The sequence below is a fragment of the Macaca mulatta genome, chromosome 12 (assembly GCF_049350105.2).
Source record: "Macaca mulatta isolate MMU2019108-1 chromosome 12, T2T-MMU8v2.0, whole genome shotgun sequence".
NCBI lineage: Eukaryota > Metazoa > Chordata > Mammalia > Primates > Cercopithecidae > Macaca > Macaca mulatta.
In genome coordinates, this window is record NC_133417.1 from 97,244,779 (window position 1) to 97,257,726 (window position 12,948).

The following is a 12,948-nucleotide window of genomic DNA, read 5'->3' on the forward strand; positions in this document are numbered from 1 at the left end:
AGTGAGCCGAGATTGAGCTACTGCACTCCAACCTGGGTGACAGAGCAAGATTCTGTTAAAAAAAAAAAAAAAAAAACTGATTTGATTAGAGCTTTTCACTAATCTTTTGCTAATGTTTAACTCAATCAGCAACTGACTTCTGATTAGACGATACCTGTGTAAGCACTGTTTTCCAGGAGCTTTCCAAAAATTTGTTTTAATTTACATCTGAAAACTGACTCACCACAGGTTTGAGCATCTGCACTACTATTCAAGAAAGAAGGCAAGAGCAAAATGCCTGTGAAGATTTGAATTTTCCAATGAGCAGTACTGAAAAAAACAAATAAATGTGGCTTGTGCTCATGCCAGAACTGTGGCCAGCAAGGAAAGTGCAGGGATAGGTGCTTGATAAATGTGCTATGATCAGAACCTGAGACAGGAGAATGTAGGTAGGATTATGTTGATCTACGAACACTACAATGGTGTCTGAGCACATGGAGGAGAGACCAGAAAGAAGGAAACAGCTGGTGACATTATGATCGCTAGACTTGCTGATCCTTTCAGTAGACAGAAGAGAGTCATAATATGTCTATGACTAGCTGGACTAACATCTAATGCTTGAGGCCTGGCATTCTTGCCCCAGACTACTTTTCAATCTCCATCTCCATCCCTGCTTATAATACTTTGTGTGTAGATTATTTGGGTCCTTGTTTTCTTCTCTCCAATCCTTAAATTTTATTTATTTGTCCTTCTCAGATTACTCAAATATAGAGTCAGTGGACTGGGAGTGGGGAGTGGAAAGTATTTATTATCTCTCCCAACTGCTAGTACACAATGCTGATATGCATCTTAAAATATCGAATAAACTGATAAAGTGCTCATATGCCGCTTCTGAGGGATGCAGTAAGCCAAATTCGAACAGTTCTAAAAACAGAGCTGCCAAGTTCCACGCACAAGCCAAAAGGGAGATTTCTACAGAGCTGAAAAGAGCTTAACTGTAGATTACTGGCATGATGTTTTTGGCCCTTAGTATCAAGACTTGCACTCATTAATATGAAGAATACAAGGAGGATGCACGTCCTAAATGATGAAAGCTCATAAGTGGGAGTCTAGTCCTAGGTCCTCCTATTTCTTTCACTGCCTTGGTGTAGGACTTTTTGAATGTTAGTCAACAATGAAATATTTAACAGGTTTATAGCCTAGTTTTCCCACTTGAAATGCTTACCTGGAACACTTGGGAAATTAACAAAGTCATGTTTTTAAAACGAGAAACATCTTGTAATACTTACACAAAGAAATGTAAATTATTTGCTTTGTATGATATGTATTTTAACTCTAACATCAAACCATGGCATTTCTAGAACTAGAAAAACAAGAGGAAACAGGCTAACCCTAAGCATGAAATACGCTAACTACTGCATTAAAATATGCCAAATTATTGGAAATAGTTTTTAGTAATATTCATGATACTGCTCAGTTTCAGATGAAGAGACAGACTGAGATGTTAAGTGACTTGCTAAAGGCCATACAGTTGCCTGGTAAGAGGAAAAACAAGACTCGAGTTCAGATGGTTAGGTCCATAAATGTATGTGTTGTACAAACTTCCTCTCAGGGGGAAAAGTGATTCTATTTTTCTATGTTTTAAAATCTTATGTTTATTTTCCAAACAAGTGTTTTTCAATAGAAGAATTTTGTTCCAAAATGGGCTAACCCCCACACTAGTGGAGTCAATAACTTGACACACTAGAATGTATGAAATTCATTTTTGCTACAAATTAATAAAAATTATGTGAGAAGTTTTTCATAGGATTTATTGCTTATTTGATTAATATAGGTTTTTTGAGCTGAGATTTCAGCATCTAGAAGCTCACGTATGACTTATGTTTTATATATTGCCAGCCCCTTCCACAGAGTCTGGCATGTAGAAGGTGCTCAACAGATGTTAAGTCAATTCTGTTATATTCTCAGTTGTCAAAGGCTTAAGAAGAATGGCTTGGGATATGGTATATTTTTCTTCCAAAAAGGAAAAAAGATTTTAAAAATCTGCATATGTTCCAATCCTTTGGCCATTCCATAAGTAATTTTTACTTTTCTGTGATTTATATTTCTTTAAATGTAAAAAAAATTATGATTTTAAGAGTCGACAGGCCTGTGACTATGGTGGAAATGACTCTGTGTGCCTTCCCAGGCTAGGTCACTAAAGGATATAGCTTCTACCTGGTTCTTTCTTTCTCTCTGGATGCTTGACTTTGAAACTCAGCCACTATGCTATGAGGAAGACAAAACTTGCCCATGCAAAGAGATCAACATGGAGAAGAAGAAGGTCTTCAGCTGACAGTCTGACATATGAGTGAGAACCCTCAGATCAGTATAGCATCAAGCCTTTGAATTCCCTCCCCTCACCATCAGCTAACGCCAAAGAGAGTAGAGGTGAGCTGTTTTGATTAAGCCCTGCCAAAATGGCAGATTCATGAACAAAATAAATATTCATTGTCTTAAGCCACTAAGTGCTGGGCAGTCTGTTACACAGCCTTAGTAATAAGAAAATTTTAGATCTAAAGCATGACTTATTAAAAAAAATTTAGTATTTGAATTAGGTAATACCTGAAAAACATAAGGCTTCATAATATTTTTAAATTATAAAGTAGTTATTGATCATTGCATGACCAGGGCTATCTATAAATATCTACATGTATCTCCCTTCCTTTTTCCCTCCCTTTCTGCCTCCCTCCCTTCCTTCCTCCCCACTTTTATTCTTATCTACCTACCTACCTACCTACCTACCTACCTACCTATCTGTCTGTCTATCCATTTACTGTCTCCAAATTTTCATCCTCATACTTACTGGGCTTAATACCTGGGTGATGAAATAATATGTACAACAAACCCCCATGACACGTGTTTACATATGTAATAAACCTTCACATGTACCCCCAAACCTAAAATAAAAGTTTTAAAAAGGGGAGAGAAAACAATCATCTCACTGAGTTGTGAGAAATAAATGAGATAATATGTTTGAAGGATAGAAATCAATTTATTTAAAATCATCTAAGAGAGGTGAAGACTAATAATGTTTACTTTAGTGTTCCAGTGATAAGGCAAATTGTAAACATTATAGATATAAAAATATATGCCCATTTCTCTTTGAAATTTATCTCTCAGCTAGAAAGACTATAGACTGCAGGCTGGGTGCCGTGGCTCATGCCTGTAATCCTAGCACTTTGGGAGACAGAGGCAGGTGGATCTCCTGAGCGCAGGAGTTTGAGACCAGCCTGGGTAACATGGTGAAACCGCGTCTCTACTAAAATACAAAAAAATTAGCTGAGAATGGTGGAGTGACCTGTATTCCCAGCTACTCGGGAGGCAGAGGCACAAGAATCGCTGGGAGACCCAGGAGGTGGAGGTTGCAGTGAGCCAAGAGCGTACCACTACTATCCAGCCTGGGCGACACAGCAAGACTCTTGTCTCCAAAAATTCAAAAAAAACAAAACAAAAAAAAAACAAAACAAAAAAAAAAAAAGAGGAATGCTTGCTTGTACCTGAAAAGGCAGCAGAGAAAGAAACAGAAGTTTAGAATAATACATAGGAAAATAGATTTTCAATACCTCTCCCTTTTTATCAGATACTAGGGCTAAAATAACAAACACCAAAAACTCAAATTCATGTATTGGAGAAGATGGACTCAAGAGACTCTTAGCTTAAAATATCCTATTTATTATTCTTCATGCAACTTATACTTTTCTTTGATCTTCAATTTAATTCAGCCACTCTATATTCTTGGTATGTGCAAAGTCTACATTTTCCACTAGGGAGATGTTTATTTTTTCTTGCCAGATTGACAACTATTGCAAAGCACAAACTAATAGCAGTAGTAATACACTAGTACATTTCAAATGCCACAAGGATTACAAAAAGCAAATTTACATTTTAGTTTCTTACGCAAACTTGCATTCGATGCCACTCCCCCATGGATTCCACTTAACAATTATTTAAATTAATGCTAAACATAGCTGACTGACCAATGTATGAAAAACACACATATTTTTGTTGATAAAAGTTTTACCAAAATCTTCCGTAGCACGTATAAAATGAAAACAATTCCTTTAACAAGAAGATTATTTATTTTCATTTTGCAGCTTTACAGTTCTGTTCCTTTAGAGTTCTGTCAACCCCCCCCTTTTTTTTTTTTCTCCTGGTGAAATCTTAGAACCATGGCTTTACACTTCAGGAATGCTTTTCCTGGTTCATTTGATATTTTTTATGAGTTCATTTCTTTTGTCTATCTATGGTTATGAAAATAAGACAAATTTATGGAAATCAAAAAGAGAAAGAAGGAAAAATTCACAAAATTCTCTGGGCCTTTAATTAATGATTTATCCAATTGTGCTTTTTTCCTGTTTAGTTAACATTTGGTTAAGTATGAATTGGGGAGTTCTCATGCTCTATCTCTCTCATGTAGTTCATTGAAAGTACATAATGACATTGTTTAATGTGGCTGGAGACCTTAGAAGTTGATGTTACATGCATATTAAATATGCATGAATATGTTTCTGACACTATGGTATGGTCTAAAAAACTGTACAGTCACAGCAGTACTCACCCACCAGGAGGTGGTGCACTTTACAAATATCAGTTGTCATATTATGTTTCTTAGAAAGAAGAAAATAATGTCTAAGAAGGTTTTAGCATTTCTAAAAGCCACTTAAACTTTATTTAAATGTGAATTCTCTTCTTAGTGGGAGGTCAAATTCAATCTAAAATATTTAAATTTCATCAATAATTCTAAATATTACCTATTAAACCAGATATCTAGGTCTAAATTTGAGTTTAATGTTTTTATTTGTTCTATATTTTTTTATTCTTAGAAAAGTTTCCCTTATCTCACATGTACTTTTGTTTATGTGCATATTTCCTGGTTGAGTCATACTGTCGGATTTTAAAAGTATTTTTTAAAGTAATTTAAAATGCTCAAGGGCAAATATAGGCTATTGGTACAACACCCATGCTACTTGAAGTTCTACATGATTATATGAACATTTTGAGAGGAAAAGGTTTATAACTTACATGGTGGAAAGCATTTGTTAGCTAACGAGCATCCTAATGACATTAAAAGTTCTATCTTTAATATATACTAGTAACCTAGTTTTGATGATGCCAGCTTTGTTACTTAAAATAAATTAACACAAGAAAAAGTACATCTTCCTGATGTTCATAAAATAACTTGTGGATCTAAATGCTCTTTTGGATTCCTAGGGGATTCAGTTCTAATTGAGGGTGGTACCTATGAAAAAGCTGACACATATTAATTAATAAGTTCCATGATTTCCAAATTAGAACAAAGTTTTGAAGTTACACTAATAAGGAGCTAACTTAAAAACCTAGTCAGGTTGCAAGGGCAATAAAGGCCAAGATCATTAAAACAGATAGCAATAAGATAAAAAGATGATAGTTCCCATCAAAAAGAACAAAAGCACAAGTTCACACTTTTTACCCCCTACTTTGACTATTATGCCCAGTCAATTCACTTTTAAAATGATGCTAGAAGGGTCAGAGAAACATAATTTTCTTTGACATCCCAAAAGCACAACCTGAAGCTTTCTACCTTCAGTGGCATTTATAACTTTGGCATATACATTTCTCCAAAAAGTATATGTCTTCTTGACATCAGTTGGCTCTCTTGCCAGTACTTTTGCTTGGTGCCAGCTTCCCTCTTAGCTTGCATAGCTATAAATTTCCAAGTGATAGGCTGTAAAGGGAGATCCCTGCTTTGCAGTCTCATTAATGAATTAGAAGATGCAAATATAAGACTTCTTACCTTGAACTGACAGACGCAAGTCACAGTGTCTCCAATTCTTAAACATTCCCCATCAAATTTACAGGTGTTGGTGTCACAGAGGAAGAGATCATTTTCTCTGTCATCATAACCTCAAATTTAAAGAGAACACTCCAGTCATTAAAACATGTTACAGATTTTTAACAAAAAACACTATCTTGAAGCTTTAAAATACTTGTTCTAAATTTTAAATCCAACAACTATAGCTGTACTGCAAGGTCACCATCTACTGATAACCTCAAAATCTAATTAAGTGATCAATATTCGTTTCCATTTTCCACAATTCTTTTCTAGTCAATTCTCCTTTAATATCCTTTTCTGACAGTGCTATTTTTTAAGGCTTCATTAATATTGACAGTGGTGCTTAACATTTGCTTCCTGTTTTTTTTTTTTTTTTTTTTTTTGCTCATTAGGTAGACAATATTTATGACCACAAAACTCCACATTTTGGAAAAGAGCTAGTGATGATCTCTGAATGCCCTTTTACCACTTCCCCATCTTTAATTGTTCTTTTGCTTCAAGGACTGAAACAAACCCTTATTTGAAATTTATCCAGACAAAGAGGAAACAAAGCCTCAATAATAAAGATAAACAGGCACAGTGTTTTCTGTGATGGTCTGTTTGGCTCAAATGAAGATTGATCACCTCTAAGTTAACAGGGGTGGGAGCGGGGTGTCAAGTTCTTGACAACCTATCTGCAAAACCAGTTTATTCTCTTTAGTTTATGCCGTCCCCTGTAAAATATCTGGCAAATATTGAATTTCTTGATTGCAAATGTCAACTTCACATTTAAGTTAGTTATTTCCTAAAACAATGCAAGGGCTAGGAATGAAGCAAACCAGTCTGTGTTGGACTACAAAGCCATCAACATTTCCAAAAACTGATTTTGCAGACTCATAATTATTACTATAATAAAGCATCTAAAAAGTGATTAGACAAAGCAAAGTGAAACTTATTCTTTCAAAAACAACACACATGTATGCATGAATCAAGAAGTTACAGAAACATGTTGAGTTTTATTAAAATGCCAAATTTAGAAACTGCCAAAAAAACAGAACAATCTATTGACCCAAATCTAATAGGGTTGCACATCTCAACTTGTCTTTGTAAAGGACAAATTAGAAGGGTGCATAATAATTTTCCTTTTGGCGTTTACAGTAGTAATAACTAGGAACTATACAGGCTTTCACCCTATGAGTTACAGTTGGTCATTCCCTCCTCTCTAAAGTTACATACACTTCAGCTCACATACATCCTTAAAGCCACTTTATTCACAGCCAGATTTAACTACAGCAAAATTATATTTACAGAAGATGAAAAATTACATACACACTTGCTAAAACTAGAACAGACCACACCTAGGGGACAATACCCAGGCATGTTAACGGAGTTTAAAATGCCAAGGAAATTACACCACAATTCTGCCCAGTATACTACAGGCTGTCAAACCGAAATGCTATGCCAGCTAGGAGTGCAGCAACTCCCATTCTCTGGCCCTATTTAATTAGGAAGCTTCAGCAGAGCGAAGCCTGCCAAGCTCTTGCCGTCAGAATCTGAAGGAACCCAAGCGAGCAAGAAGAGTGCTTGACCCACTCCACGGAAGCCTGTCCAGAAATGGAGGAGTCAGCGTCCACTGAGGTCGGTTCCGCCCTCGGCTAGCCTACACGGAACCTGACCAGCCTCAGTTATGCCCACTCCAGCCTGGGAGACCCGCAAAGTGTTCTTTTTCTCAACTTCCCTCTACTAGGGTAGAGGGAAGGCTTAGGGAAGCAAGAGAGGGGCATAACTGGAATGCAAAACCAATGTTTTTTGTCGCCTAGGAGAGAAGGAGGAAGAGAGAGAGGGGGGGAGAGAGAGAGAGAGAGAGAGAGAGAGAGAGAGAGAGAGAGAGAGAGAGGAAGAGAGAGAGAGAGAAATTGATTATATTGAAATCCAGCTCCTTTAGAATCTGTGTGACCTGGTCTTGAATGGGAGACCAGTGCGCCCTCATGGCACCTTTGCCAGGAATCAGCGATTCCCCTGCAGTCACCATTTGATTTATTGCTTTCTCGCTCATTCTTTCTCATAAAGTTATTTCTTCCTCATCCTACTAAGACTTTTTTCTTTAATGATGACAAAGCTTCTCTTTTTGTGTTTCCCCTGGGATTGGTGTTCTTTCCAGTGAACCCAGAAAACCATCCCGTGTAATATTTCTCAAAATTCTCTCAGCTCCAATGTAAGCGCGAGCATGCAAAGGTTTCCTGCTACACCTGCACTTTCTACCCATCCCAGAACTACCCCCTACCTCCGGGCCTGGAACAGTTCTCCGTGTTTCTCTGGATAGAGGTGGGTGGTCTTAGGAGTCTAGGGCAGTAGAAGGTGAGGGGCTGAGGAGGCGCGCTAGGGTAGGCTGGTCTGTGCTGGATACGTGTGTTCTTCTGCGGGGTTAAGGGGTCGGGGACGGGGGTTCTGGACTTACCAGAGCAATTCCAGCCGGTGGGTGTTTGGCAGTCACTTAAGGAGGTAGGGAAAGCAGCGAGCTTCACCGGGCGGGCTACGATGAGTAGCATGACGGGCAGCAGCAGCAGCCAGCAAAAGCCCTCGCAAAGTGTCCAGCTGCTGCACTGCCGCGGGGACTCCCACAGCACCATGACTAGTTCGCGCAACTCTGCAGCAGCAAACGGCTTCCGAGGAACACAGGATCGCGGGGGCCGGGCAGCGGACTACTGAGCATCCCGCGGACGGCGGCAGCAGAAGCGGCGGCGGTGGCAGTGGCACCCGGCCGGGAAGCAGCAGCCAAACCCGCGCATGATCTCGAGAGTTTCAGCAACATCCAGGGACTGGGCTCAGCCCCGGGAGCGAGAGGGTCGTCTGCTGAGAAGCTGCGCCGGAGACGCGGGAAGCTGCTGCCATAAGGAGGGAACTCTGGGAAGCCGGGGGACAGGAGGAGACGGGAGTCCAGGGGCAGAGGAGAGGAGCCCGAGGAGGCAGGGTGGAGGGAGAGTCAAGGCGCCCCGCAGCCCGGCAGCCGCCTATCAAGCTCTGCCGCCCGCATCCCTCTGGCGTTTGGGAAGCAGCAGGTCCTCAGCCCGCCCGGGGTCACGTGGGAAGAGACAGTCGGACTCTGATTGGTGGAGCAGGATGCAGGTCCCGGGAGGGAGGGGTCGACGAGGAGGTGCAAGGATGCAAGGAGGAGGCGGCCGCGGAAGCCACAGATGGGCTCGCTCGCCGGGCGCCGGCCCGAGTGGGGCTAGGCGGGGCTGGCTCAAGTCAGAAGCTCGGGCTTCATGGTGGGCTACCCGCATACTCATATACCACTAGCCTCACTCTCCGCTCCAGGACGCCCCCTACCGAGGGCAGGGTGCGGACTAGCGCCTCTCTTCCGCGCGTGACCCGGGGCAGCGAGCGCCGGCCGCGGCTGGGAGGCGTCTCTCCGAGCTGGAGATGGTGGGGGCGGAGGTGTCATAGGAGCAGCAGCAGCAGGGCAGAGAGGGGCGAGCCGGCGCGGGAGAGGGCGTCCCGCTGGCGCCCAGTGCTCCAGCGTGCGGGAGCGCGCCGCCTAGACTGTAGGGAGATGCAGGCTGAGAATGTCGCGGCGGAGAGGCCAGGAACGTTTTTCTAGAGATTTGCAGGGAGGAGAGGGTGAGAGGCGAGGGTGTTAGAACCGCTCTGGCCGGCCTGGAAGCAGCAGCAGCATCTCCCACAAGAGCCTGCAACCCCAAGGCTGCTCCCCGAGCCAGCTCAGCCGTCCCGGCAGGCGCTCTCCTTCCTTCTCTCTTCTCCCCTCTCTCCACCCAGGCCCCCCGCAGCTCCGACCCAGCCCAAGCGGCCGCAGGTTTGAATCCCTCTCTCCGTCACCCGCTCCTCTCCAGCCCGTAGCCTATTCGTGTGTCCACCTGGGAGGTGCGGTCAGATGTGTTTGGAAGGTCAGATTTGGGCGGGACAAGTGGTCTGAGAGGAAGAGAAAGGCTCCTCCGCATACACCGCGGGTAGGTTGCCGGGAGCATCCGCCAGGAAGCGGCGTCCCGGAAGGGGAGAGCGGGCTCTGTTTTTTGGCTCAGGCAATGGCCCTGCGTGCCTTACGCGGGTCTTTGCCGGATGGCCGGTGACCTGGGGCGACGAGAGAAGGTCTAACTCGGCAGGAGTCTCTGGCTCTGCGCGTTTCTTTCCTTCGCTCCAGCGGGCACAGGGTAAACGGCATAGCGGGACCCGCCTTCCGCCTGCTGCATTCTTCAGGCAGTTAGACATACTCTTTAGCCTAATGGAATTTTAGTCGCCAGTAACGGGACCGAGAGCTTTCCGGGACAAGGGTGGAGAGGAGCATCTTTCTTCCGTGACCGGGGTCACTATTGCAGTCTCAGTGTTTTGGAGGCCCCACATGGAAGAGTTTTCTTTTTTGAGTGTGATTATTCAGTGATTCCTGGTTTTTATTCCTTCTTCTCTCCGCTCTCCTTCTCTATTCCTCTCTTTTATTCTTCTTCCTTCTTTTCCCCCAGTTTTCAAAAGCCTCCAGATCCTCCCTTTTTCTATTTAAATTTTCCTTTTGTGCCCCTCTTTCTGTGTCCTCTGAATTTAGGAGAGCATTTAATAACATTTAACAGGCAATTAGTGTCCATTCCCAATCACTTAAAAGAGGCATTAACATACTTTGAAAACGGGACTATCTATCCTTTGCAGACACCACCAGAAAAACAAATTGTACCCGAGTAATCCTTTTAAGTACTTTAACCTCCAACCTCCTCCCACTTGCTCGCTTTTTAACTTCTCCTTTGAGAGATGTGATCGTGCAGCACCTCAGTGCCTCAAAGAAATCTCCTTTTTTTTTTTCCTGTGTGAAATCCATCCCTTTATCTTACATCTCCGCCTCCGTCCGAGACTGTCCCCTTCCCCTCCCACCTCCAAAGATTTCTGAATCTCAGTGTCTCTCACTCCTGGCAATTAAGCAGCAGATCCCAGCATTCTAGTCGGTGGCATCTCGCTCCTCACCGACGAAGACTCCATTAAAACAGATCAATTTGACCAGACGTTGGAGGCATCAGAAAATCGGCTTCTAGACAGAGCAGCTAAATTCTTTAAGGAAACGGAATACCCATTAGATAGAACTGCCAACTAATATTGCAAAACAAGGAATTAGAGATTTCTTTCGCTACAGGCTTTCAGCAGAGAAGGAAACATAAATATAGATCAAGATTTAACAACTCTACAGCACAGAGTGAGAACATGTCATTTTCCATAGCAAAGATGGTGTGGTAACTAATCAAGCTTATGAAAATAAGTCATGCTTGAAACTAAAGGCAAAGTCCTTAAATGTGTTTATGCAGTAATTACGATAATGAAACAGGACCTGCTAGGATTTCAGAGCTTGGCTATATAAGTAGAATTTTACAGAACCTCTTAGCAGAGGAAAACTCTTTTTGAATTTTCTGCTAAGTAAATTTTTGGCATACTTTCTAATAATATATACTCTTCCTAAGACGTTTTGCCGAAAGTAAGTTAAAACTCCAAAGGAGTTAATTACTGGTTGTGACTGGTTAACAAAAGCAGTTGCTTCCACAGAGGTCCTTTAAATTATTAAACAGTGTGAAGCAAAGCCTTTTCAATGGGAATGCTGCAATTTTATTGCACTTAGTATGTACTTAGTGTTACAGTGCCACCAAGAAACAAATTCTGAAACTGGCAAGCACCACCAAGTGGCAGAAGAACATCACTCATTGAGCAGAGAATTGTATTATTGAATATGTAAATAAAAATATATACATTATTTAGACTCGTCACTAGGTACCAAACAAGTAGACAAGACTGCATTAGCAATTGGATTAGTGCTTTAACTTTCCCCCAACAAGGTGAAATCGGTTTACCTATTAGAATTAAATTTAAGTTTATGAATTGTACTTTGCATTGTGTATTATATGATTACTAGTAATACGACACAAACGTACCGTGCATTTGCAAAATTCTTATTTTAAAATACTATACCATATTTATTTTCAATCTTGAGCTAGGATACTTTATTTGTGGCATACACACTCTAGAACTGATGCAGAGGGGTAGAGTCCAGTTGTTAGATTTTCCAGTAGAAATAGCTCAGAGATATTTTCTCCAGAAAACTTAAAAACATTTTGGTTTTTTCTCATGGAAAGAACATCAATATAAAGGGTGAGATTACTCACAGCTTAAGTCGGGGGTTTGGAAGTTATTCTTCAACAAGAATAGTTTAAGATAAATAAATGAACCTGGGAAAATAAGATACACTGCCAGTCAGAACTCTATCTCCTTCATGATTTGGTACATTCTGATTGTTTCAATAAAGGTAAGATGTATCCTTTGCTTCTTAGGTGTCAGGCATTGTGCCATGGAGGATATAACATGTTATTTTTATTTAATCTTTAAAACACCCCTATGAGACAAAGAATATTGTTATCTCATTTTACAGAAAAGGAATATGGCTTTGAAAGCATCAGGCAACTTGCCCCATGAAACAAATCTAGTCAGTGACACTGCTGGGACTCTGTGAAATTCTGCCTGACTTCAGAGCACAAGACAAAAGTCACTAATTTCTTCTGTATTGCTGCCTGTTAGCTTCTGAGAGAGGAAGCTAACTGGGAACGTATCAGTTCTGTCCATGATACTTCTTTGTCTGCCCTTTCTGTGGAGCAGCAGTAAGGCCCAAATGTTAATTCTCAAACTTCAGCAATAAGATCCAGTGATTTCTGAACCTGGTTGATCATATGAATACCGTGAGAAACTCTGAAACAATAGACAAATTCCAAGTCCCACTATCAGGGATTCCGAAAATCTGGAGTTGGGCCCTGGGATCCATATTTTAATACTCATCCTTGTTGGAGAAGTAAGGTACCACCTATACCTATATGACAAACGAAAGGATACCTAGAGTTTTGCTCAGTTTTCACAGAGAGATTTCTAAGCCAGATTAAAAGCTTATACTCAGTATAAAGATGAGCTGTTGTACATGTCTCTCTGTTTTTATGCATATGTTCACCAAATATGTATTAAGCTTCTAATATTTCTGATACAGTAACTTTGTGACTGTAGACAATATCCTCATTTGTAAAATGTGAGTAATAACAATACCTGCCTCCTGGGCTTGTTCTAAGGATTAAAATAAAAATGTATGGCTTAATGGTAATGGATTTGGG

General features: G+C 41.2%; 1 protein-coding gene across 1 annotated transcript in view; it reads right to left on the bottom strand.

Annotated features, from left to right (window-relative positions):
• The window catches only part of TMEFF2 (transmembrane protein with EGF like and two follistatin like domains 2), a 248,149-nt gene extending 239,297 nt beyond the window's left edge, over positions 1 to 8,852 (bottom strand). Inside the window, exons 1-2 of the mRNA XM_001084859.4 lie at positions 8,271 to 8,852; positions 5,795 to 5,904 (exon numbers count right to left, since the gene is read on the bottom strand). Coding sequence (XP_001084859.2) covers positions 5,795 to 5,904; positions 8,271 to 8,442 — 282 coding nt within the window. The 5' untranslated portion in view covers positions 8,443 to 8,852. The remainder of the gene's footprint in view (positions 1 to 5,794; positions 5,905 to 8,270) is intronic.
• Between the last annotated feature and the right edge of the window lie 4,096 nt (positions 8,853 to 12,948).